At 39.2% G+C, this 27,935-nt stretch overlaps 1 protein-coding gene across 3 annotated transcripts; it reads right to left on the bottom strand.

The window, feature by feature from the left end:
* On the bottom strand, positions 1 to 27,564 carry sigirr (single immunoglobulin and toll-interleukin 1 receptor (TIR) domain). Of its 3 annotated transcripts, none has more exons than XM_052029248.1 (10): positions 27,453 to 27,564; positions 23,293 to 23,629; positions 15,415 to 15,616; positions 10,223 to 10,347; positions 9,627 to 9,773; positions 7,681 to 7,824; positions 6,925 to 7,027; positions 5,470 to 5,620; positions 3,872 to 4,046; positions 1 to 1,912 (listed from the first exon to the last, which is right to left on the bottom strand). In XM_052029248.1, exons 2-10 carry the CDS (start codon positions 23,417 to 23,419, stop codon positions 1,719 to 1,721), a joined length of 1,368 nt encoding a protein of 455 aa, XP_051885208.1. In that variant the 5' UTR covers positions 23,420 to 23,629; positions 27,453 to 27,564; the 3' UTR covers positions 1 to 1,718. The 3 variants fall into 3 exon arrangements, with proteins under 3 accessions (XP_051885208.1, XP_051885209.1, XP_051885207.1); XM_052029249.1 differs by lacking the exon at positions 27,453 to 27,564 and adding an exon at positions 18,824 to 18,931 and having other exon boundaries at positions 23,293 to 23,407; XM_052029247.1 differs by lacking the exon at positions 27,453 to 27,564 and having other exon boundaries at positions 23,293 to 23,963.
* Positions 27,565 to 27,935: the final 371 nt, after the last annotated feature.

The following is a 27,935-nucleotide window of genomic DNA, read 5'->3' on the forward strand; positions in this document are numbered from 1 at the left end:
GACAAATTTGTGTCAGACACTGATGGCTAAAGTTACTAGAAAACCTGAGCATACTGAACGTAAAAGGGAAACTAAACCAAAGGGGGCATTTAAAAAAAAAATTGAGTAAATTTCAAAGCAAATCCAAAGATTTTAAAAGGATAGTTTGAAGAGAGTGGAGTCACTGAGAACCAAAAAGTAACCTGTGTTTAGGTGTAGGGAGAAAATCAAGTAATACCAATTTTGGCTGGCTCTGTGGTTCTATCACTTTATTTTGTAAAGTTGTAAGTACGTACCTGAGGAAATTGAATTATCCTTTGACAATTATTGTCCACAATTTAAATGACTGACCTATGTAAATTCAGCAGTGATTAGAATGTAATAGACAAGAAATGCTGAGCAGTTAATGGTAAGTAACACAATGCATTGCAGAATTCCAACCTGAGCATCAACCATTTTTTAGCTGCCAATTGATCTGGTCTGTGCTTGCATTCTGTTAGGAAACCACACTACACAAGTTTAATCTCTTACAGAAATTGGAGTGTAAGTCACTTATCCACAATTTGCAAAGGCACAACTGGTATACAATCCAAACATGGTTATGGCATCTTCAAACAAGGTGCAGTTCTCTCTCCCACTGCACAAGCTAAACAAGTAAGTTAAAAAAAAAAATCAGCAATAAAATTCAAAGCTGGACAGATAAATTTCTCCAACAGCATGATCAGAGTTGATCAATTTGACCTTAAAGTGTATTACAGAAGTTCCTTCTCAGGCTTAACACAAAACTGAGATGTACTGCCACTATTCAGAATAGTACAACTGGATGGTATCAGATTCTGCCTAATATTCTAACAGAAGAAACTTCCATGCATTACTGCTTTCTCTACCTTTGTCTTACACTGGTAAACCAGAGACATTAGCAAAGCATTCTTTCTCTTGGCTTCTGTGGAATGCTATATTTTCATTGCGGTGATAACTAGCCCCATATCAGCAGATCAAATGTCTCAATCTATTGTCCCCAATAAATTAGGTAGCTCATCAACTGGATTGCATGAGCATGAAGTGATCTTACTGTGTTGATGAAACAAATGAAGGTTGTGTCCAATGGTTACTAAACCACATAATCCACTTCACTATCACTTGTGTGTGCATCATGGTTCTGCAAAGTGGTAAGCAGTCAAAGTAACCCTCATCAGTCACTCTGCACATCCTGAACTTTTGGATGAGGCTCTCTATATACCTTAGAAGACAACCCCATAAGATCCTCCAGTCTATACCCTCAGGTGAGCAAAGATAGATACCAATCCTCCCTCAATGATCATAAATAACATAGATTGATGGAGGAGACCAGACAAAGTTATGGGAAACTCCAAATATGACCACAAATTGAGACTGGCATTTTCTAATGGATTTCACCAGTGGAAAATGGATATGATGAAATAACATTCACCTTATTTCAAAGCATGCATAGTCTTTGCAAAGAAAAACCTGTTTTAAATGGGTAGAATCCCAGCCTTTACAAGCACTGATATGATGAAACAGGAATCCAATCATTGAGTACATGATAATTCAGATTGAATATATCAATTTCCATCTGACATTCATTTATAAAATTAATAGTAACCTATCTCATAACTTCACAAAAGATAAGATTCAAATGTATTCAAAAATATGTGCTGCAAATTTAAGGAGCTGTAAAGAATAGTTCCCTGTTGTTATGTACTAATGATTGCCCTCAGTCAAATATCTTCTTCAGATACAAGGCAATAGAAATCTGTTCTTGTTCCATAATTTCGAGATCCCAGATCTGCAATATCTACTTCACCTCTATCAGTATCCTCACAAGGAAATTCCACACTGGGATTAGTCTTTGGTATACTAGGAAGGGCTGATACAGGCGGAGGTGGCCCTTTGTAAATTGGTGTCCGCACTCCTAAAATAAAAAGATATAAACAAAGTCACTGCCAGCAGAATGGACGTAATCAGAGGGAAACTTCAAACATCCAAGTTGCAATATGTGATCTAGATGTTAGGATTTATAAAAAGAAATCAGACTATTTTAATGAATGAGTAAAGTTGTAGAATAAGTTACTAGAAATTAAAATAAATAGTATAAATATTTTGTTCAAGACATATTAGAGTTAATCTAGAGAGAGAGAGAGAATCACAAGCAATAGTTTGTTTTCATCCTTTGTTCAAGATCATCTCTTACTTTTAACAGAGAACAGTAGAGGATCAGGCCCTTCAGCCCTTGATGTCTGTATTGACTAGAATGCCAGATTAAATTAAATCTATCTGCCTGCATATGATCCATATCCCTCCATTTCCTGAATGTTCATGTGCCTGTCTAAATGCCACTGTCATGTCTGCATCCACCACCACCCTTTGCAGTGCATTCCAGGCACCTACCACTCTAAAGGAGATGTGCAGGGTAAGTTTTCTACATAAACTTACCCACTCTCACCTTAAAGCTATGTCCTTTAGTATTTGACATTTCTACCCTGGGAAAAAAGGACTCCAAGTACCTTATCTATGAACATAGAACAGTACGGCACAGGAACAGGCTCTTCAGCCCACAATATTGTACCTAACTGAACTAATCCCTTCTGCCTACACAATGTCCATATCTCTCCATTCTCTGCACATTCACACCTTTCATAATTTTATAAACATCTATCAGGTCTCCCCTCAGCCTCCAATGCTCCTGAGAAACAATCCAAATTTGGCCAACCTCTCCTTATAAGCTAGTACTGTCTAGATAAGACAGTATCCTGGTGAACAACTTTTGTACCCTTGCCAAAGCCCTCACATCCTTCCTGTAATGGAGTGAACTACATACTTTGGAGTCCTAAAAATGTGAAAAATAAAGATAACAGGGTCAATTTCCAAATTGAAAGATAATTGAGTCTTTTAGAAAAGTTGGAATATGTATCAAAATGGGAAACAATTCAGTCATAGAGAGTTTGATTTCAAATACCCATAAGCTGCCCAGTAGATGCAAAAGATGCCCAACAAGAATTGATATGATGAAAAGACATGGGAGATGCATGCGTAAAGGAAAATGCAAGAAAATAGGAAATATTGGAGAAGCAAAAATTGCAAATGTTGAAGACAAAAAGAGAGTAGAAAAGCCAGTAGCTCACACACAGATCTTGCCCTATCCAACCCACTACATTCTCACACGTAACCTCCATTCATTTCCCATCGTGAATCTACAAACCATGTCAAAATCGCTAACCACTGCTTAAAGAAAATGTATACAAGTGGGTTTTATTTATAAATGAACTGTTTGTACGTTCCTCAGATACATCACCAGCTTCCACTGCACCACTGATCGAAACCAAATCTGTACTCGAAGTTAATTCTATGTTGTCCCACCTCCTATTTTCCACCCTCTAAGTCTTCGTTCGTACAAAATGTTGCCACATATTCCACATTCTATAAGTCTCATTCACCAACATCTTACCTCACTAATCCACACAGTCCATTTCAAATTTAAAATTTGCACATTTATGCTTAAGAGCTTTTCCCCATCTGGACTCTGCTTATCTTTGACTCAGTGAGTCCCACATCCTGTTCACTAAAATACTTGTTCCTCAAACTTCAGCCTTGTGCATTCTCTCCACCTTCTGTCCATCATCATAGAGTTGAAAGTACAGCCACTAAAGTCCAGGACTTTAAAGCCCCCTTTATCCCCCATGTATCTCTATTTCTTGCCTCCTTTGAAACCTCCAAACCTCTAGGATCATGATTTTGGTAATCCAGCCCGATAACTCTTACAGGCTTTTAAATCCAACAATGGCTTCACAATCATTTGATTTATCTTGTTATTCTCATCTTTACTCAATGACCCATTTGAAAGGTATTCTCTCAGTTTAATTGATCCACTCACCCAGATCTCCTTCAGGGTCAGGGTCAGATCTGCAGTCCAGGTAATCCGGGTTGAGGATCAGCATAGGATCCTTATCATCCTGGAGTCGAGTCTGGGGATCGGCCATGACATTTCGCTGAGGTAGGTTCCGAGGCAAGAGCAATCGTAACTCTTTCCAGAATTCAGAGGAGGGGGTCTATTAAACAAGCAATCCAAGAATATAAGGGTAGGATAGGATCTAAATGCAGATCTTCCAACCTTTCCTGTCATATATGTTCAGATACACCAAGTGCCTCGGGTATTTCATACCCTGGAATGGTCAGTCAAAACATTCTGCTCGAGCTCCAGTTTTCCAATACCGGACCTTGATATGTCACTTCTACAGTGGCTGAAACCCTCAACAGCACCTTTACAACCTCTGGACCTGGCAAGTTAATTGGCCCCTAAATCATAGCTCTGAATCTGTTGAATCAAGAAATGAACCAAATGTCCAGATGGAGAATTCATTTCCTAGTTAAAGTTTCACTAGGATCCCAATGTATTTCTATAAGAATGTTCAAATCAGCAAGCATTGACTGCATGAAGCAGATCGATTTACTGCTTTCTTTTGGACATGTTGACTATATTGGATGTCAGCCTATTTCACCCACTCTTCAAGATTGGAGGTGTCAGCCTGGCCCATCCAATTTATTAAAGTTAGCATCTCTCAATGGGAAGCAATTAATCCACAGATTCTGTTAATGGGTTTAGACTCCTCTCTCCATTTACCCTCTTTTCCCCCCTCGTGATTTACTCAGATCCACAGGGTTCTTACACCATTGCAGACATTTATGAGAAAGGACTTAGGGGCCAATCAACCTGCCAGGTCCAGAGGTTGTAAAGGTGCTGTTGAGGGTTTCAGCCACTGTAGAAGTGACACATTGTCCGGTATTGGGAAACTGGAGTTCTTGGGCAGAATGTTTTGACTGACCATTCCAGATAGTGGTTAAGGATCAACTGTATTGTTGCAGGTTTGCAGTTTTACTTAGACTGGATAAAGACGGCAGATTTTTGTCTGAACGAGAGAGATTTCTATATCAATTCAAGAGTTTCCTGGTCACTATTTCAGTCACTAACATTTTATTCCAGATTACTCACTTAATTTAAATTCCCCAGCTGTTACTTTGGCATTTGAACATGTAATTCCAGATTGTTAGGTAGGACTCTGAATCACTAGTCCAGTAATTAAACATTCCAATGACAAACTTTAACTTGATCTATTAAGCTCTGGATATACATTTTGTTTTCACCATTTGGTGAACATTAAGCAAGTTTGCTCCTCATCTTTATGCATGCTTCAGACTGCTCAGGGCTGGTTATTTGGTCTATTAGTGAAGGATATGCAATGCTGAAGACATGCAGAGTGACTCCTCTTAATCATGTAGCATTGTTACCTTCCCCCATTCTTTTTCTGAGTCACCCCATCATTAAATGCAATATCAGAGAAATCTTTAAATGTTATCTGGCATTCTTCTGAGAGTGTACAATTACTATGATGCAAGTCTCTGAATACAAAGAATATTTAAAGTAGTTCGTTTTGATTCAGGTTTCAATCACAGTTAGATGGTTAGCTACTGTACCATTGATGTAGAAGTCCAGAGCAGGAGAGTGATGTTTTTCCCCTGTGCTTTAAGAAGTTGTATGGCAGGGTGAGACAGTTCTCTGTAGTGGTTTTCAAACATGATAAAGATGGGCTTCCTGGAGAGATCCAGTAGATTCCAGAGGGCTTCCCTGCAGAATGTGTGGTAAAATGAAATAGGATTAGTGATTTTCCTGTTGCAATAGCTATATAATGGCCAAATATGTCAACAAGATGGCTGCATTAAGTTTCATTTTAGGCTCTGGTTACACAGGTAGGCCTGTCTGAGAGATTCATTGGAAAGCATATAGTGGTTTCCAGTAAATTGCATATTGGTGGCCTTGCCTTATATGGAGTTGTTATTCACTTGTAGGGGAAATAAGGGAGACCCTGAACAGGATAATAATGTCTTTTCAAGGGATGTTTTGGAGTTCTCCATGGGCTGGATCGTGACCAGTGCATGGCGACTTCGATACCCCTTCATGTCTGCCAAGTGTTGGAGCCCCCCAGTGGCCAAAGACTGAGTGGTTAAGAGTACACAAGCAGCACTGTTAATTGTTAACTGCTGATAAGTATTACTAGGAACTGCATGCAACCTTGAGCTTGATTTATTAATGGAGAATCAAATAAAGTGATTTTTTTTGTTCTTTTAGTTGAGTTAGACTAGGTTTATAGCTGTAGTTACAAAAGGTAGATCTGCAGCTAAGAGTTAACCAAAATTACTTGAGTTACTAATTTCTTTGTTCTTTTAGTTAATAGCTGAATAAAGTTACTTAATCAAACTACTTGTGTAGTTGAGTCTTTCATTGCCGATTTGGTCGCTTGAGAGTAATCAAAAAAAAACCTGAGCTCTGTTTTGAGACAGAATGCAAGGTACATCTGTAAGGATAATGAAGTATTACAACTACACAAATCAAACCAGGATGGCTAATCCTGGGCCTTACATCACTCTTGAGATATTAGAACCTGCAGCTGGACGAAATACAAACTGGCCAATCCAGGCTTTAGCTGTTCTGGTATTTCTTCACTGTCCAGACTGGCTGCACAAGACATTATCCCCACACAAATGACACTACTTCCAGCTTTTATTATACCTAATGTCGGACAAGACTGAACTACATCCGATCCATCAGTTTCCCCACAGCATTAACTCACTGATATCCTACACAGTACACCTAGATTCTTATTTCCAATATATGCTTGTCCATTACTTTTATCTTTATACTTGGAGATATTGCATTTGTTCCTTAGTGGCTAAATAGGCAAACACATGCTTTGTGTGGAACCAATCCATATTGATTAAGATCATTCAGATTCAGCCAATGACCTGTATTAATTTATCTTATCTAATCCAAAGCAGGAGGATTTCATTGTTACCAAGTGTCATCTGAGGTCCCATGCAGCACAGAAGTTGCATAACAGATAAAACAGCATATCTCAATAGCGCGAGTAGTACCTGAAGTTCAGTCTGCACCAGTCCTGCTCCAGATACGCCTTGCTCAGCACCACGATCAGACGGCGGCAGCGACTGATGTTCATTATTAGCTCTGCAGAGGGCTCTAGATCGAGAGAGAAACATTAGAATGGTAAGCTAGTGAAGAAGCTTGAAGAAATATTACATCACACTGACTATATAAAACACACAAGTTTATAGCAAGAAGATTTTTTTCAAGTAAATTTATAAGTCAACTACATGATTCAAATGAATACTTTACTGATTCAGTGCAGATCCTCTGTTTCCTTATTCATACCTCCTGGTGAGCTTGAATCTTAAAAGGTTTCAGATTGTGTTGGGATTTAAAGGCTGAAGGAAGTTGAGAACCCCAGACGGCTCAGCTGTTATAGCCTCGCAAGCCAATCAGCTCAAGGCCAATGCTGGTTATTTCACCTCAGTCTTGAACAAGACAGTAAAGGGTCTGAATACCCCTGCAATAGGGACAGGGAAACTCAGTTCCTGCTCCTGGTTATTATTCAATGACCCCTGCTTGAACATATGCATCTGAATATCAATTTGGCCCAACTGCAATGCTGCCTACTGCCAAGTTGTCTGCTGATGTTCACCGTAACATCACTCATCAAGAATGGCTACTTTGGTGAGTTCTGGTAGCTGGCAGCACTGAGATGTATCCCAGCAACAAGATTCCTCTCTAGGGCCTGCAACCCAGAATGGAAAGAGTGTGACAGTCTCCGATCAACATCAAAGGAGAGGTACCTGACCCCGGCAGGATATCACAGTCATCCAAGTGTAGCTTATATCTGTATCGGTTCTCCAAGTGTGGCTTCAGGATGAAGTTGACAAATTTCCGGTCATCATCAGAAGACACATAGGAAATGTAAGCATCATATAGCTTACCATCTGGGAAGAAAATCACAAATTAACATCCCAGCACTCCTGATAAACACATTTGCAGAATGGAAATTTTGAATCATTTCTTTATATCATCACCTGCCAGATTCTCTATCATCTGCAGATAATATCAGACTGGCACTAGTGTACAGAAAGGAAGAGTGGAATGCAAAAGAGAAAATTTCATAGGGAGAAGAGGGTGAATGGAGAAAGGATATTATGTTTTCATATTTTCTTATAATGCAGAAGGAGACCGTTTGGCCCATCAAGTCAATGCCAGCTCTCAGAGCATCGTCATTGGTTGCATAATGCCGCTTATTTCCCTGTAACCTATTTCTTCACGTGCTCATGAATTCTCCCTCAATTCAACTACCACTCATCCAAAATGGGAGCAATTTACACTTGCCAGTTAACCAACCAGCATATCTTTGGGATGTGGGAGGAAATCAGAGCACTTGGGGAAATTCACACAGTCAAGGGAGAATATGCAAACTCCACACAGACAGTACCCGAGATCAGGATAGAACCTGGGTCACGGAGCTGTGCGGCAGTAGTACTAACTACTGCACTGGTCTGCTGCCCACCATCCTAATATATATAGTGCAAGGGAAATCAGTGGAAGGACCAGAGACAGCTGGTTGGGGTTGTAATTGGGCAGATGATCAGGATGAGATCATGATATTGCTTGGTGAGAGGATTGGGTGCTCAAAAGTGCTGAGGACTGGCAGTGAATGGCAGTGGGAAGATCAGTAGCCCTGAGGGGTTAAAGAAGGTGCCTCCCTAAGGTAAGAGACATACCAAAATTCCCCATAGGTGGCCTAGGGACAGCCTGGCTTCTTAACTAACACAAAAGCATGCATCTGGTTTGGACCAATTACAGTTTTGTTGCAAGCCATGAATTTCAATATGCATGTGATGAAAACAATTTCAGCATGATTCTGCTTCAATATATAAATGGGCCACTGAGCACAAAGGTTTGGGACATTGGTATGTGTCATTTACATATCATGGACACATATAAACATTAATCAAAAAGGCTAACGGACTCGAGCACAGCAGGATAAACATGATGTTACTACTATACGGAGCCCTTTAGACCACATCTGAAGAACCACAAACAACTCTCACACCACACCTCAGGAACAGTGAATTTGCCTTGGAGAGGCTGCAACATAGACTTAACCAGAATGATATCTGGATGCCAAAGGTTTAGTTATGATGACAAATTTCAAAATGTAGGATTGTGTTCCCTGGAATTTAGAAGATTAAGGGGGCTTTGTGATTGGTCACCTGAGAAGAAGCAGAGACATAGGTTGAGGAGTACTTGTAAAGAAAGTTCTATTTCTAGATAGAGGGGTCTTACATTAGTAGCTGTGTTTCCCTCACCATAAATGCTGCCAGATCTGAGGACGTTCTCCAGCATTCACTATTTAAAATTAAAAATTCCAGCATCCTCAGTGTTTTCTTTTAACAAGGTTAGATTTTGTTTTTAGATCATAGAACACAGAACAGTACAGCACAGGAACTGGCCCTTCGTCCCACAATGTTGTGCCAAACCAATTACATTAGTAATAAAATGCCCAACTAAACTAATCCCTTCTGCCTACACGATGTCCGTATCCTACCGTTTCCCTCACATTCATGTGCCTATCTAAGAGCTTCTTGAATCCCCCTTTCGTACTTGCCTCCACCACCACTTCAGGCAGCGCTCATGTAAGCAGACCTTCAGCGAAGCATTGCAGATGGGTTCAGGGCATCTAATATTAATATTTTGATCATTAAAGTAAATTTTTGGAATAAACATCACTTACCGTTGACTTCAAACTCTTCGTATTTGTTTCTGTACCAGAGCCGCAAATCCAATCTGCACTTCACATACAGCAATCCAGCCAGCAGCAATGCAACAAGCACCAGGAGGGCACCCAGTACCGCTGGAACATGGCTGGCAACATCTACAACTAGGAAAGATACAGTAAATAATAACTGACAGAGAATCTAGACATAGACTAATCAAAGGAAACAAAGATTAACCAGGGTACCAAAGTAACAGGTTACAGAGTACCCTGGCACAGACAAAAGAGCTGGAACACAAAAGTAGAGGAGAATTTCATTTCTCAGAATGAAATACATTGCTATCCACAAGTACTGTGATCATATAGCATCAGCTCTCATCTTTTTGGTTGTTTTTTTGCTGATCAAGGCAAGGGATGCAATTACTGGGAAATGGGATATAATTTCCACTCAAGGCAGTGTCAAGCATGCGCAAGTCTGGTAACATAAAGCCGAAGCTGATCTTCAATCCAACAACACACCTCGAGATGAGCAAAACTTGAGAAGAAAGAAAAAGAGAAAAAAAACCTTGGCATTTGCTGCTGGAAGAGGCACAATCTAGCAATGTTTGACTCACTTGCTTTTTCCAGTGTGAAGGTCATGGACTCTTTTCTTATGAGACAGGTGAAGATCCCATAATCAGCCTCATCAGTCAAGCTGACATTCAGAAAGCTGGAGAGAATCTTCTCTGAAACATTAAGCCTGATGAGCAAAGAAGAAAGGGGATCAGTGACATTATCTTACAATACACATCCAATATCTGACTTGGACCTGGTCTTCTCAATCCCAGCAGCACCACCTGTCTACATGTTACCACATTATAATGCTTCATCCTCATGCAAAATTACTTAATTTTGTGCTGGCCTCAGATCCGACACCATTCTCACTCCTTCAGTTAGGAGGTTGTGGGTTTGAGACATTTGCCAAAATTTGACTATATACCTTACTTAGTGCTGTTACGTGAGAATGCCGCATTGGTTGAAGTTCTGTCTTTTAAAATCAGATGTTAACCAACTCCTTGTCTACCATCTCTCACAATAGGGTAAAAGTGCAGCATAGGAAGAAGTCATTTGGCAGGTAATCTTCACTGAAGATATTTTATAGCTGTATTTGAACAGAAGGTAAGTTTTCCTAGTGCTCTAGATTTAACAAATTTTTTTTTCCCTCCTATGATCTATTGTGTGGAAAGTGCTGTCATCTTTATCTACATAATATCAATAACTAACTTTCAGATAGACAGTCTCTCACTAAGTTCCAAAACTCATTATCAAAACCATTTACCTCTATTTTTGTCTATACTTCACTGGAACCACTTCTGCATTTACCCAACCCTCTGACCAGCACTGGAACCTCAGTTACACCTCTATCACCTTTATGCATCTAGCAAACAAAATGGCTCTTAAATCTTTACATACAATTTATGCAACTAGTAGGAGTGCAGCAATCAAAAGTGCTGTAGATCTGGATAAATTCTTCAGACAGATTAAAAATAGGGAACAAAGAGAAGTTTTTAACTGGGACAAGCTCAGCTCTGCCATTTCAGACCGACTCACTTCTCTCATGTAGCACCATGAAAGGGTAAGGTAATTATACTCAGATTACAGAATACAGCTTCAGAAAGGACAGGCTGCCATCAAGATTATCTGCTCATTTGCTTTCTATGGAACTGTGCTGGATGCAAATTGACTGCCTGCAAAGCAATAGTAAAATACACTTGAATTCTAATTGATTGTAAAGATATCTGGAATATCCTGAGGATTTGAAGGCACTAAAGTATATAAAAGCTAATGATTCCCTCTCTTTTTTTTTTACACACACTGTCCCTATGGTAATACATCCAAGCAAATCTATGCCATTAAGCTAAGGTCCTTATAACTGTGCAAAAATTACAACTGCAGTCCAAATCAAAGATTACATCCTTGTTCAAATCAAAGATTACATCCATGTTCACTTTCTTAACTATGGGGAATAAAGAGATTTGTGGTCACTACCACTAAATGGATATAAAAATACTGAACCAGGAGATGAGTATGACGAGGGACCATGGACCACCAGCAGTTGACATTCTCACACACATAACGCTGACAATCAAAGATGAATTTCATCCCCATTCTTCTAGATATAAACCATGTGTTATGTTTGATTTTTTTTTATCATCTTATTTGCTTCTACGAGGAGAGAATAGAAAATTTTTCCCCCACAGTGGAGGTGTCTAAAACTAGAGGGTATACACTTAGGGTAATTGGTAAATTTAGAGGGGATCTGAGGAAGAATTAATTTCACCCAGAGGATGGTTGGAATCTGAAACACACTGCCTGAACGGTGGTGAAGACAGATGCTCTCTCAACATTTAAGTATCCAGACAAGCATTTGAATTGCCAAGGCATAGAAGGCCATGGACTAAGTGCTGGTAAATGGGATCAGTACAGATGGGTACTTGATGGTCAGCATGGTCATGGTGGGCTGAAGGGCTTGTTTTAATGCTGTACGACTCTATATGACCATGACTCTATAATAATGTTAGTAGCTTACATCTGCACATGAGAATTGTAAACCTATTCCATTTAAAATTCTTCTATGCAAGGGGCAATTTTCCCCCATCCTTCCTCTATTAATGTCCTTCATCTACATCTATTACATAAATGAAAAATCATGCCTTCTCATGCATGTTCTCCAGCAGTCTCTATTCAAAGGATGATTCGTAGAACCTACCCCTTTGATCGAGCCTTTGGTCATCTCTTGGAGATGAAATTTAATGTAGGGAGGCATTCAGGTTTGACATAAAGAAAGATAAAGTAAATGGTACAATTCAAAGTGGTGCTGGAACAAATGGTACAAAGCAAATCTTTGAAAGTAGCAGGACAAGTCGGCTGTTTAAAAAAACACAAGGGATCTTTAGCTTGATAAATAGAGCCAAAGAGTAAAATGGCAAGGAATTTATGCTAAACTTTCATAAATCTAAGTTTCCACCTGGAACATTTTGTCCAAATTTGGATACCATACTTTAGGAAGGCTGGCTATTAGGGTGTTTGAAAGGGTGAAGTTGTTTTCAGTTATGTTTGGAGGTTGGAAGAATTATGCTTGTTCTCTTTAGAACAGGTTAAAGAGATTTAGTGATAACGTTCAGAATAATGAAAGCAGTTAATAGAATAAACAAAGAGTGTCTGATTCTGGTGATAGAGAGATTGGTAATCAAAAGATAGATTTAAAGCAGTTGGCAAAAGAACAAAGACAAGATTTTTTTCCCCCTACAGTGAGTTATGATGAGCTGGTATGTATTGCCTGAAAAGACAAATAAATTCAGTGGTATTTTTCTAAAAAAAAAATTGGACAATTACTAAAAAGAGAATTATTTTTCAATTCTATGGGGAAAGAGCAGGTGATTGGGTGTAATTAGTGAATAGTGCCAACATAGAGTGCACAGAATGGCCTCCTTCCATGCTGCCTCATTCTAAGATTCTATAATTATTTTTTCCAATAATTCCCAAAGGCTATCACTGCGTAAATATCTTAAGGTCAATCTGCTATGCTAGAAATAGAGGGAAGTTAAGAAATGTGGAGATGAATGTCTTCTGAACGGTCCATGAACACTACCTCATTATTCCTCCTTTGCACTATTTATTTATTTTTGTAACTTATAGTAATTTTTATGTCTTGCACTGTACTGCTGCCACAAAACAACAAATTTCACAACATATGTCAGTGATAATAAACCTGATTCTGATTTGTTTTGCACAAGCCATCATTTGATTTACAAAGATTATGGGTTTGTTTACAATGGCTTCCTTGATGTTCAATGGATATGGCATCATCCAATTGCAAGTTCAATACCATGTGGGCACTGATTGGGCTGACTTGAGCAGCTGTGGGAGAGGGAATTGTCACAAGAGGTTCTGACTCTTGTTCCCAATTGCTGTGGTGACAAGTATTTCACATGTAGCCCCAGTTCATAAATTAGGATGGATTCTGTCAGCTATTGAACACCAATGACAAAAACAATGGCACTTTGACCAGGGTATTGGGATCATGTAACAGAAACATACAATCTAGAATGACAGGACAGCACAATGAGTTTGGGAAAAATAAATAAAAAACAAAGTTGGAATCAGACAAAGCCTCGCAGCAGTTTGCAGTACATTGAAGTCTTATTTCCCAATTTTCTTTCCTCAGGAAATTCAATTCAATGGATGTTGGTGAATGGCAGCCTCATTACCTCATGAAGGAATCCAGTCAGTGTTAGCAAACCTTTAGATGATTGAGGGGTGTCAGAGATCAGCTCATTCCATATACAATTTTTACAGAATGGAAGGCAATGTAGATCTGTTGTGTGTAGGGACACCGGCTCATTTTTTCCCTACCCTAGCTCAGCAAATTAAGGCCAGTTTCGGCCAGGGCAGAAATTAGAGTGCTTCAAACTGATAATTCAGTACAGGCCAGGCTCTGTGTCTGTTTCTCTGTGCCTTTGTACTCATTTGCTTTCTTTATTATCAGGAAGCTCCTTCCAGGTTTCTTTATAAAATGTAGATGTCTGATTCAAATAAGTTTGTGGAACCCTTGTAAGACTGGGATGCAAAATTCCTGGAAAGTCTACAGTTAGAGGTGGCTTTGAGGAATCCACAACTGATGACTGAATTAGCACAAATTACAATTTAGTTCTTAAAGTGGAAACTAATTTTTGGAAGGTAATCCATTATTAAAAATGCACCATTGTTTTATATTAAAAGTCTGGTGAATAAAAATATCTATTGACATCCTTTTCTTCAAATGTCATTAATCTGCCGCCAGATGGGGCCATACCATGAAATATTTAATGGGAGCATTCTCAAAGAATGCTAAAGAATGGAAAGGCAAAAGCAATTTATATATATTCTTATCAAACTCAAAAATACTTAACAGGTATTTCTGGGGACATAACATGCAACAGATTACTTTAGAAATTCCTTCCCCTTAAGAGCAATTTTCTGTAATGCATTAGCCTGAGGTAGCTAATTGTACTTTTGAATCATGAATAATGATGATAATGGACCCCATTGTTGGCCACATGATATTAATACCCACATAGTTACAACAGCAGATGTAAGTTAACAATTTTAACTGCATTCCCAGCCCAGCGCACAGACAGTAAGCAGTCAGTCTGGCAGGCAAGCGGAAAAGCAATGAATGAGAGGATGAAGGAGGGCAGCGAGGGGGTGGGGGGGTTGAGGAGGTGAAAGACTGTAAGGCAGAGGTAGAAGTCCTGCTCCTCCTAGAAAATTAAAGTGGTAAAAAAAAATCATTTGAGGAGCCAGGAATCCTTGCCTATATTTCTGTGGTGATCTGGACGTACTGTGAAGGTGTGGTGAAAGCAGACTCAGTAGTACTGAAAAGAGTTGTATCAATACTCAAGGAAAACAAAATATACATGTGATAAAGAAGATGAGTAAAAATAATTGGACTGCTCTAAAAAAAAAGAGCTTACCCAGGCACAGTGAGCCAATGGCATCCTTCTGTACTGTATCATTATTCATTCTGTTATTTACAATAAATTTTCTCTCCCATGTTGTCCAGATCACCCATTCTAAATCACTGAATTACATTCTTCATACACAAACATTAACAGCTCTTGTTAGTGGCCTATTTGATTAGTGATTAGAAAAAGAAAATAACTCCAAGATCTAAACCTGTCTAAATTGAAATGGATCTTTAGCATGGTTAATTGAAGGGACCAAACAACATGGTTGTGTTGCCTTCCAGTGAATAAGGGAATTAAAAAATGATCAATTATATTACCTGGTCTCATCAGTCTGGGTATATTTACTACTGTTGGTGATCACCTGCTGGTCCTTAATCCACTGGATACTTGGGTCACACAAATTCTGATCGTAGGGTAATTTCACTGTACAATTCAACACGAACCAGGATCCAAAGGAAAGTTTGTAGGTCTCATTTTTTGAAGGTGCCAGGAACTTGGGGGGATGGTTACAGGGACTGTCTAAAGCAAACAAAAACACATGCACATTACTATAAGCCATTAACCACAAAACATTTGTTAGCCCATTGTAGCGATTCAGAAGTCTTCTCTGCAAGAGAACAGAATCTGCAAAATCTCTTCCACAGAAAGAGTACCAAGCATTTCTGCCTGTAAGGATACTGCCAAGGCTGAAGCTACCCAATAGTTTCCCTTTAATTATACATGCAATCCCCACATTATGAGGGAAGGGTTTCATTCCTAGACAACTATCTGTATCACGATTTTCCACAGCATGATGTCTCATTATCTGTGCATGCATCAAGAAATACGAGTTGAAAAAAAATTGTGTTTATTTATTTACTTTTCTTCCACATAAATACCATAAGAACAAATTTTATTCCGCATGCCAAATTTTTGGGTAGTTATTTGTGAATTCTGGAAGGGCATATTTCCATTAACCAAGTGGTGTAATGGTGGGGGTCACTTGTAAGATGTAGTCTGATGAGACTAAAGTGAGGAATATTACTAGATGGTTTCTATATGTAAAAAAGAGTACAATCTCAGCCTTGCTGCATCACAAATGTAATACAATATCCAATTGGGTATTTTTCACATTTGAGTCTGGGGAGCCTGTGTTAATAAGTGGAAGATATCAACATCAAATGTAATCCTGTCCTCATCTGATATCCACGTATAAACTTTCCACCTACAATCACTGGATACTGATCAGGAACCAGAACACTGAACCTTCTGCACCACTCATTCAAAGACTCATTATTTCCTGCATCTCATATCTAGACTTCCTGACAGAATATTCACAGTTTTTGAACAAGAGCAGAGTGCTGCTTGGAAATGAGATGAGACCACAGGCGAGATGGAAGATGTTTGTAGTTCCTGACGAGCTACATAGGTGGTGATACTAGTGAGTTGTTGAATCTCTCCCCTTGTATGGAGATTCATGCTTACATTCCACTCAGCAGCACCAAGAGATCCCAGTTTAACAACCCATTGGTGGTAGAGCTTTTGCTAGTTGCCAAAATGAAACTAAGGAAGAGATGCTGTGACCACTTAAACTAAATCAAATCATGTTGAAGCAAGTACCTTCTCTCTTTTGGACAATTCTGTAAAATGAGCAATTCCCTAGCCCATGCAAGAAAAATAGCTAGACAATAAAATCTAAATTTCCTGCTGGTACCCCGATTTTCTGCACTATAATTTAAATGCAGTCCTTTCAAAGCACCAGAGCCCTCGGGCACCACTGCATGTAGTTTCTGTATCACTTAGTTTTCTTCATGGCAATTGCTGTTTGCTCAGCTTTCCCATAAGCACACGTATTTAATTACCATCCTAAATACAAATAATGCATGGGCACAGAGACTTGAGTATGCTGGAGTTGAAAATAAAACTCTGACAAAACAAATCGATGCTTATTTGCTGAAGATAACACATAAATTGTGACAACCTGGACCTCTGTGCAGGAAAGTATTTCAAAGCACTTGAGGAGGAAAATATTGTATATTTTTAAACCACTCATCCTCCACAGGATAGTTTTTCACTGCTTCAAACTGATTCACACCAGTGCACCCCCCCCCCCCACCATCTAAACTGACATTCTTCTCTCACTCTTCTCCACCTCTTCAAACCAATGCTCCCCCGTACCATTCTCCAAGTACACCAATTCCTTCTCCCACAACCCTCTCTGCAAACCTGTGCTCTCCCTCACTATCTCCAACTTAACGTTCACCCACACATCACCAATGTTCACCCACATATCCTTCAACCCAAACCACCCCCTCCATCAAACTGGTTTTCCCATATCAGGCTCTGCTAAACACAATTCATCCTTTGAACACCCTTGTTTTATAAATCATTCAAACATTTTGAGTTGCCATGATGTCCCTTCTCAATCTGAGCTGCAGGGTGAAGTAAAGATATCTCCAGCCTTTCAGGCCGACAATGCTGGTGTAATTTCCAACATTGGTTTTGTGCATGTCATGGAATGTGAGAAATGCAGTCATATTTGGGTAGGTGGTGTTAATTATGTGAGAACTCTGGTTAATACTCAAAGGAAGATGGTTCTTGCTCCAAATCACTAGGTAGATTGTATCAGCTGCAGCAGTTCTTTATTCGCAGGACAGAACAGGCAATGACTCAGTTCCTGCTCAATCTATAAGTAATGGTCAGAGAAGTGGTTGGGATCAACACAGCATAACTTTTATTTCAAAAAGGGATCATGAACCTAATGGCTCAGGTTTTACACGTTGTGCCACAGCTTAAACCCAATTGACCCAGTTTTACTGCTGGAAAATTTCCTGTGTTCCCATTTATCCATAAAAAAAATGTGAAAAGGTTTATAAAAATTCCCTAGTGAGGCAATACTGTTACATCAGATGATAATCAAGTTACCTTGAGACAGGGCTGGTGCAGGGGCTAATAACATTGTTTGGAACCTTTTAGTCAGGTAGTCAGGAAAATTCACTATTTCCGAAAAGCCATCCACCCTCACTGAGCAATATATCATGAGCAACCATAAACATACAATAAAAAAAGCTGGAGCTCAAAGGACTTCACTGGCCATAAGACATTATGGGATATCCTGAAGTACTGTATAAATGCAAGTCCACTTTACCCATCAAGTCAAAATTAAACATTCCCAGGTTTTTGTTTTGATTTGTAACACTTGTTACAAGTGGTAGATAAAGTACATGGTTCCATTACTTAAGGGAATAAGTGAGCACCAACAGGCCCGACAGTCATATTCTTCTCTTTGCATGCTAAAATTCTTAACATCAAAATAAGTGCCTGAATATCATTGCTTTGTAACACAGGTCAACTAACCAACTTTGGTTTTGGCCTTCAACATAATTGGGTGATGAAAAGTAGTCGTGTTGAATCATTTACCTTGCATATAAACATAAATGTATGACAACTATTTAAAATAGTTAATCAGTAATTACATAATTTATACTTAACTTAAATCTCCCATGTATTATTTCAGATTTTTTTGCTGAACCACTCGACCAATGAGCAAAATTTAGAAAGGAGAACTTTACTGAAAAGAATATACAGGAAGTCTGTCAAAATTCAGCAGAGTCCGGCTCCAATACAGTACCACAGCCTGTAATCAGAAAGAGAAACAATGTTTCGGGTCGAAGGCCCTTTGTGAGAACTGGGAAAGTGTTCTCACAAAGAGTCTTTGACCTGAAAACATTACACTGTTTTTCTCACCACAGATGCTGGCTGACATGCTGAGTGCTTCCAGCATTTTCCGTTTTTATTTCAGTTATTTAGCACTTGCAGATTGTTTGATTTTCATTTACTGCAGGAAAGCAGGTCCTAAAGAAATCATAAGATATTCATGATATGTTAAATTTGACCTGTTAAAACGCAATATGTAGCATCATAAAAATACAACAAACTTAAGAGACTCCTGGTGACCAGATTCCCAGTTTGGGTTTTCTACTTGAGGCTTGTTTTCTATGATCTCTGAAAACCATCCATACAAACTGACACAAGTGCCCACACTTTCTCTGTCACCCTCCTCTGCTATTGTATGTCACAAAAAGACACCAGTGCATTCCAAGTCGAAAAAAAGCTCAAAAGGCAAGGCAGAACCTTCATTTTTGATAAACTTTTGCATTCACCCTTGGAAAGTAGATAGGGCCTCCTTTGACAGACCATAAGTAACTTGCTGCCGCAAATACCCCTTTGCGCAAGGAGGTTTTTTCCAGGGCACACTGCACTTCAGAAGCTTGAGTAGGTTCCTGTATAGATGGGATATTGTTCTGCCTAGAACTGTCTACCTTGCTATAAGTAAAGGCTGAGCATATAGCTGTCAAAGACTCAAGGAGAAGGGAGAAAAATCAAAGAGTAAAAAAGCAGATGCAACTTACTGTGAAAGGTTAAGGTGAGACCCAAGCAGTTCTGTACACAGGTACTTTGTACCTTACCATTACCTGGAGCAATAGTGCATAAATATAACTGGATGGCAGATATTGTGTAAACACTATCCCATGTGCCAGTATCTGACTCACCCTCACATGATACAGCTCAGTGCCTTTAAGTTTCACTCTCACTGTTTGTATAACATACCACAAAGATTTTCTCAACCTCAAATGGATTCCCAGAGATGGCAGATGACAAGATAAACTATTGTGGCAAATATAGAACTGCCTAAGGGATTGATCATAATTGGGAACATGCAGCACGATTCCCACGGTCCAGAGAACCAACCAGTGCCTGTGAGTTCCCAAATTACTGCATGCTTACCCAGAAGGAATGGCCCAGCAGAAATTTTCCTCCAGGTGAGCAGAACAGACAACTTTCACACAACCCACTATAACATCCTAATTCCTTCAAGAAAAGCTTTATATTGTCAAATTCAATTACAAACATTTAAAAATAATAGAACAACAGGAAGTTCTAAATGAGGTTACATTTACACCAAAAAAAGCAAGCTATCATCAGCACTGACATGCTCCCACTCCCCACCATGCTCCCAAAACACCCTTCCCCAATGATAAGGAATTTCCACTATCAATATTCACACAGTTGAGAGTCTAACTGTACTTAGAACTTGAGCATCTTATTCAGATGAAGAATCATTCTTCTAGGATGTTAGCACTGTCAATCTCTCCCCACATACTTACTGTTTCTACCATTTTGTTTTTATCCCAGTCTTCCATTGTCCATAATATTTTGCTTTTAATTCAGCAATACATTTGTTTTAAGTTTGATAGGACTAATCAAAACAAGCAACCTCAATATGGTCACTGCAGATATAACTTCAAGGTAACAAACATATACATTCTTGATTCCACATCTCAATCCTTTGCTTTTATTTTTAATTTTTCCTTGCCTCTTTCAAAAGTGCTCAACCTTTTTGAAATATAGTTTACATAGATACCAGCAGTCCTTCGGTACCTTATATTTGAAGATATTCATTGAATACTGGTTGCCTAGGCTCAGACACAATCACTAAAGGTATAACGGGCAAATGTTTTCAATAGCATTTTTGTGAGGAGAGATAATGCCTTATTCTTCCAACACTACTGACTTATAGCTGCTTCACTATGTTGATCAGTTAAGGGGGCACAAGGCTATTGTTATAATCATCAAAGGAAGCTGATTTGTAGAAAATCTTTGTAACAAGGTATACAAAATTATGAGGGGCACAGATAGGCTAGATAGTAAGAAGCACTTTTCCCTCCCATAGTAGTGGTGTATAAAACCAGAAGACAAGATTTAAGGCAAGGGATAGGAGGCTTAGTGGGGATCTGAATAATTTTTTTTCACCCAGAATATGGATGGAATCTGAAATAAGGAGTTGGCAAAAGCAGAGACTCTCAGAACATTTAAGTATCTAGACACACACTTGAATCACCATGGCACTGAAGATTACAAGCCAATTGTTGGAAAATTAAAATAGAACATAGAACAGTACTGCAAAGGAAGAGGACCTTTGGCCCATGATGTCTGTGCCAGCTATGATGCCGATTTAAACTGCACATCTGCCAGCACATGGTCTGTGGCCCTCAGTTCCCAGCCTGTTCTTGTGCCTGTCTAAATGCTTCTTAAGCGTTGCTATCATATCTGCTTCCACCATGCCCCTCGGCAATGTGTTCCAAGCACCTACCACTGTTGAAACCTGCCACGTAAATTTCCTTTAAACTATGCCCTCTAGTATTTGACATTTCCATCCTGTGAAAAAAACTGTCTATATACCTTGCCTGTGCCTCTCATAATTTAATGTACTTCGATCAGGTCGTCCCTCAGCCTCCAATGCTCCAGAGAAAACAATGCAAGTTTGTCCAATCTCTCCTTATTGCTTATACTTTCTAATCCAGGTGAGACCCTGGTGAACCCCTTCTGCACCCACTCCAAAGCCTCCACATCCCTCCTGTAAATGTGGTGACCAGAACTGCACACGATATTCCAAATGTAGTCTGTTACGGACTCGGTGAAAGTCCCTTTAAAATAGTGTGTGTGTGTGTGTGTGTGTGTGTGTGTGTGTGTGTGTGTGTGTGTGTGGTGTGCTTACGTCAATAGAAGATAAAAGACGTAATGACGTTGTTGAAGAGGTCAGTTGAAGAGAGAGAGAGAGAGAGAAAAGGGAGAGAGACACCAGCCTGCTAGTTTCTCTATCGATGGATGAGAAACAATAACTGTGTCTGCCATAGAAATCCATTGCTGGAAATTGGAAGTAATCCGGTGGAGTTCACTTTGTTGCTGACTTGTAGAAGGAAACAGGTATTTGTGTGGACGACCATGATTCGGATGCTTTTCGGGGTAAGGAAGTCACTACCGAGTCAACACTTAGGTGTTGTTTGGGTTCCATCGTGGAACATTTGGATTTCGTAATTACTCTCCCTATGTTCTCTACATCTACGTCTCATCTTCAGACAACGGTGGTTGTTGAAGAAGCCTTTGCTCATGTTTCACCTTATGGCTTGCAGAACTGAACTTTAAGAACCATTCCTGGACTTGGAGTTTGGGACTTTGCCACACACACACGACGAGTTTAGTTTTTGGGGTTAATGTTCAAGGTTTAACATTTTTGAATTCTAACATACTAACATTTTTACTTTTATTTTTCGTATTATCATAAGTAGTGATTAATAAAATAGTTTTTAACACTGAATCATGACTCAGTGTGTTTCTTTTGTTGCTGGTTCATAACAAGTCTGACGAAAGTTTTATACAGCTGCAACATGACTTCCTGACTTTTGTACTCAACACCCTGACCAATGAAGGCAAGTATGCTGTACGCCTTCTTTACTACCCTATTTACTTGGTGCTGCCACTTTGAGGAAGCTGTGGACCTGCGCCCCAAGATCCCTCTGTACATTTATGTTCCTAAAGGTCCTGCCACTAACTGTATACTTTTCTCTTTCATTTGACCTCCCACAGTGCAACACTTCACACGTGTCAGGAATAAACTCCATCTGCCATTTCTCTGTCCACATTTCCAACTGGTGATATCCTGCCGAATCTTTTGATAACCTTCCTCACTGGTCACAGACCTCCAGTAAGAGTAACACCCCTCCACCACTACCCTCTGTTTGGGTATTTCATTTCGTTAATTTTCTGATAAATGCTTAGGACATTTTGCTACATTAAAGGCACCATTCAATTTGTTGCTTTTAAAAAAAAAGGGCCTGGTTTGCACTTCCTTCTTTAGTTTTAAGATATAGAACATAGAACAGTACAGCACAGTATGGGCCTTTGGCCCACGATGTTGTGCCAACCTATATAAATTTAGTCCATGATCAATTTAATCCTTCCCTCCTACACAGCCCATTACTCTCAATTTTTCTTACATCCATGTGTCTATCTAAGAGTCTTTTAAATGTCCCTATTGTGTAGGCCTCTACCACCACCCCCGGCAGTGCACCCCAAGCACCTACCACTCTGTGTTAAAAAAAACTTACCTCTGACTTTTCCTCTAAACTTTCCTCCACTCACTTTAAACGGATGTCCTCTGGTATTGGCCATTGCTGTCCTGGGGAAAAAGTGCTGGCTGTCCACTCTATCTATGCCTCTCATGATCTTATACACCTCTATCATTAACACTTACTTATGGTTTCTTACACAAGTCGTCCTACAGAATTTGCATTTGTCAAAGTATATAAAAGGTGCTTGGCAGTAATTTGACAGGACACAAGCTTCAATGGTGAAGACACCTTTGCAGATCTCACCTGATTTTGATATACCACTTTCCTTCAGATTATTTCCTTCAACAGTACCAGCTCTGCTGATCAGCACACAGAGTGTCAGAATTGAACAGGAGCCTCTGGCCCAGGTAAATGGCTTGCTCTTCCACATATCAGCGTGCCCTGGAAAGATGGCTATTACTGCTTTTCTCCTCACAATGTGTACCACAAGACGGTTTATCAGTTTAAGTTCAGGGACATCAGAAGATAGAAAACAATTATAAATTCACAGCGATATCCGGGATCTTCTTGGCTTGCTCCAGCGACTGCAATGTCAAACGTTGTGTGTCGTCCAGGTGTCAGACAATGGAGCAAACATTACCTGCATATTGAATCCAAACGAGTCACCGTTTTAAATCCAAGTATATGCGTCTTTGAATATCTTAACCAACCGAATTTCAGCTCCAACACTTTGATAGTCTGGTACTAAGTCCAAATGTACAAGTTCTTGCTTCATATACTAAAGTTAACTTGTGGCGAATAACTTACACATTTGTTAACATTTTCCCCGCCGATAAACTGTATAACGCGAGTCACTTTATCTAAACCCGTCTATGAATTTGTCGCAAGGATTTAATTCCTGCAGCTTCCTTACTGCTCCCGTCTCTACCAAACTGCGGCAGGTGCACACTCCAGCAGATAGGGCGCCCGCCCCCACGCTGTGCACCCTGGGTTTGCAGTCTGGACTTGCTGATCTCTGTACATTAATCTACTGCACAGAGATTTTTCGAGACTACAACACCCGCAGCAGACCAGGCCCCGTATCTGTACAAGGACACGACAGCATTCAGACCAGGTGAGACTCGGGGAGTGGCAAAGAACAATGGCGGACTGGTAGCACGAAGAGGAAACAGGAACGATGGAGGATTACGGTGGAGGCAATAAGGATAAATGTCTGACACCCGAACAATAGAGGAGCGTTATCTAGATCATTATTTTTAAATATATTAACGATCTGTACTGGAGGTAAAGGGACAACAATTTTAGAGTTCGCACATGATATTAAACAGCAATTTAATAAACAGCGAACAGGAATAGTAACACACCAGAAGGCGTGAGGAGATTCGCGTTACGGCTAGATATGATGAATGTAATTTGATGTCGATAAATGTGAACATAATGCATTGTGGAATAAACCCAATAGGAGGTATATAAATTAAAGTTGGAAAAGTGTAAAACAGAGGGGCATATTCACAAAGGAGGGACATAATGGAAAGGGCACAGGAAGAATTAATTATTGTCGATAACAACAGTAACTGGCATTCAGGTAGCACCCTTAATATTATCTCAAAAAGTCTTACTGTTGTTATGAGACAAAATCTTAATACAAAGTATTAGTACAAGAATCCAAAAATTGATTAAAAATACATTTTAATGAACATCTTAAAAGAGAGATGAAATTTGACAGCTTAGGTTATAGGCAGCTGGAAGGTTAGCGTCACTAGTGAAGAAAACCGGAACGTACAGCATGCTAGAATTGGAATGCTGAGAATTCAGAAGATTGCATACCTAGTTATTAAGCTGGGTGATAGGCCTGTGAGGAGGACGCAGACACACTTCAGGGGGCTGCAGATAGGGAAAGTGAATGCGCAATGACATGGCAAATGGAATACAGGTGTCCTTATATATACGGCAAACAATTAGGAAAGCAAAGCGTGGCCCTTTTTTGCATAAGGAGTACTAGGGTAAAGATGTTTTGTTCCAATTAAATAAATCCCTAATGAGACCACATCTGGCATATTGTGCAGTCTCCCTACTCAAGAATATACTTGCAACCCCCAATGTTAGCTGAATGTGTGCAGTCCCTAAACATGCCTCAATTAATATTTTCTTCATCATGTTATGTGAGCTGTAAGATGACAAGCACAACCGAGGGAAAGAAATAATCCAATATTATAGAATCAAATAAAAACATCAAATCAGTGGCAAGTATATCAAAACAAGAATATCAAAAGTTAGCTGTTTGATCTGTAAAACAGAAACTTAATGAAAAGATATGCGAACAAACTAATTTAAATGTACATGGCTTAACCCAACTTTGCAAAAAAATTTCCAAGATGTAGAATCCCTGACATCACAGAAATCAGCTGAATTGTGAGCCCCATCAAAAGTGAAGAAATACTGCAATCCCATTCTCCGAGCAGATGAGTGCAGAAAGAGTAATGAAGTCACTTGCAAAGACTGAAAACCCTCACGTACTATTGAACAATGTTGAAACTCTCTCCCAACTATCCACATAATTATCTCAAAATAATCTATCAGATTGTTCTTCAGTCTGAGGGGGAGAAACACTACTGTATGCTCACCCAAGATCAGAAAAAAATGCTGACCGTATTTGTACTTTTTCTCCCCCTTCATCAGCCTTTTCTCTCCACTGATTTGATGTAACTCTCTCTTCAACTTCTGGTTGTACTTTACGTCAAAGGTGCTATTGAAGCCCTGCATTAAATTAACTACATACTAGAAAACATTGGATTTTCACAACAATGTACCATTAGGTTACCTTTTATATTTGACTGGTAATCACTGGAAATAAAAGTTCTTCATGTCAGCTCCCACTGCAGTACTCAAGATTTAATATACAATAATGGAGCATTTCCCAGATTAGGATGGCCATCATGCAAAGTCTTCTGTAGTCATCAGTGGAGCTGCAGAAATCCTGAATTTTTGTTTTGCAGAAATCCTCAAAAAATGTTCCTCAATTTTGATTTTGCCATTTTATTATCCTTATATTTGTAAATAAATACTAGTCCATTCTATCTAATAAGGACAGCTGCTGTCACTTGATTATTTCCTAGTCTGTGCCTTGCTGGTTTTGTCGACTGGCTTCTCAACAATCTTGCATTCAATTTTCTCCAGTAAATCCCCATTCTTTCATTCACACCCAAATCCTTTGGATGACTAAGTCTTGGATCATATTGTCTGTAAAGATTCTTTACATTTAGTAAGCTCACGTTTACTTTCAATTAACGACTTTTCAACAATGAACTTTTATTTATTCCCACACTTTATTTCCCTATCCTCTTACAACCTCTTTTGCCTGCATTCCTCCATTTATTTCCTCTACAAACTTTTTTCAATCCCATTTTCAAACCTTTTTTTCCTTTCCCCAACTTCACAACAATTTCTCCTCTGCTGTCCCCTTCTCTATTTCCCCAAACTGTATCCCTTCCAAACTGTTGTTTTCCTGTTTCCCCTTTCCACCTCCATGCCAAGTATCTCGAACTGGTTCTAATTGTGTAGCCATTTCCTTTCATCTCCGTTTCCACTAACAACTATCTTCCTCTCAACCCAGTTTCCAAAGACCTCAACGTCTCAATCTGTTCGCTTTAACTTCTCTTACCCTGATCTATCTCCCACTCTCACCAAGCTGCCAACCTCTTACTTTGTCTTTCCTACTTTACATTTCCCAAAGAATCCTTTGTTTCTCTAGTATTACCGCTCCACTGCGAATTCTCTTCGAGGATGCCCACTTTGAAGAAGTTTTCTTCCTCCTTTGTTTCTCTCTTTACATTTCTCCCATTTAGTCTAGACCTATTATTTTCACAATCCTCTTTCAAGCACAGATCCTGAGACTGCAAAGGCTCTTAAATGGAAATTTGCAATCTCCATACATAATATAATTGGAGATTAATATTATAGAATAACCATCTTTTTTGGAAAAAATAAATTGGCTTCATATTCTAAGGTCAGTAAGGTTTGATATAATCCAGATTTCAAGATTGTTAATTGTTCTCATTCCAATACTGAAAGCTCATCTAAACTTCAAGCAAGAAAATACACCATTGAAATACATGATGTTGGGATTCACCCATCAGATTATCGAAGCTACATGAATCAAAATAGTGGGATCTTAAAAGCAGAGCAGACATGCATATATTTTTTGTTCAAATATTCGCATAATTGCAGGCTCATCATCATATTTAGTATATTCTATTAAAAAAATGTCAAAAACCTAGAATACAAGTCCAACTGAAAAAAAACTAAGGCTAAGATGTGTGACTAACATTTCCACAAAAAGCTTTAAATCATAAGCCAAGTGAATTGTCACTCTAGAAATCACAACATTGACAATTATACAGAGAACAGTAAAAATGTTTAAGAAATTAGCATCCAAACCTTAATATTTATAAACTTAACCTTACCAACATGTTCAATCGAGGATGACATTTCAATAGAGCTAGTTTGGACCAGGGACAATGGCAGTGTGCTTCTTCCTGGGTTTAGTATTGTTCCCCATTTGTGTGTAGGCATTGAGAACGTTTAGACTTCCCTCCTTTTGAAGAGCATCAGTTTGACCATGAACATTTTCCTAGATTGGCTTTATTACTTACATAGGATGAGCTCCTGGTACAAAACCTGTTATACATAGGGTAGCCACCAATATCAAAGGACGTCGAGGCATTATGGGATAACTCTAGAGCACAGGGGCAATTTAAAAGACTTTAAAGACCCATTGGATAGACCTGGAAGTTTTTTTTCCAATTAACCCTCTAGACTTAAGTGGTGCTTAAAGGTTGAGTGCTTGGTCTTTTATGGAGCGAGGCACTGCAACAATCAACAAACTAATAGGCCTTCTATCACTACCAGTAATTCACTGCTCATACTGATAAAAATGAGACACAAGA

The sequence above is a fragment of the Pristis pectinata genome, chromosome 14 (genome assembly GCF_009764475.1).
Source record: "Pristis pectinata isolate sPriPec2 chromosome 14, sPriPec2.1.pri, whole genome shotgun sequence".
Classification (NCBI taxonomy): domain Eukaryota; kingdom Metazoa; phylum Chordata; class Chondrichthyes; order Rhinopristiformes; family Pristidae; genus Pristis; species Pristis pectinata.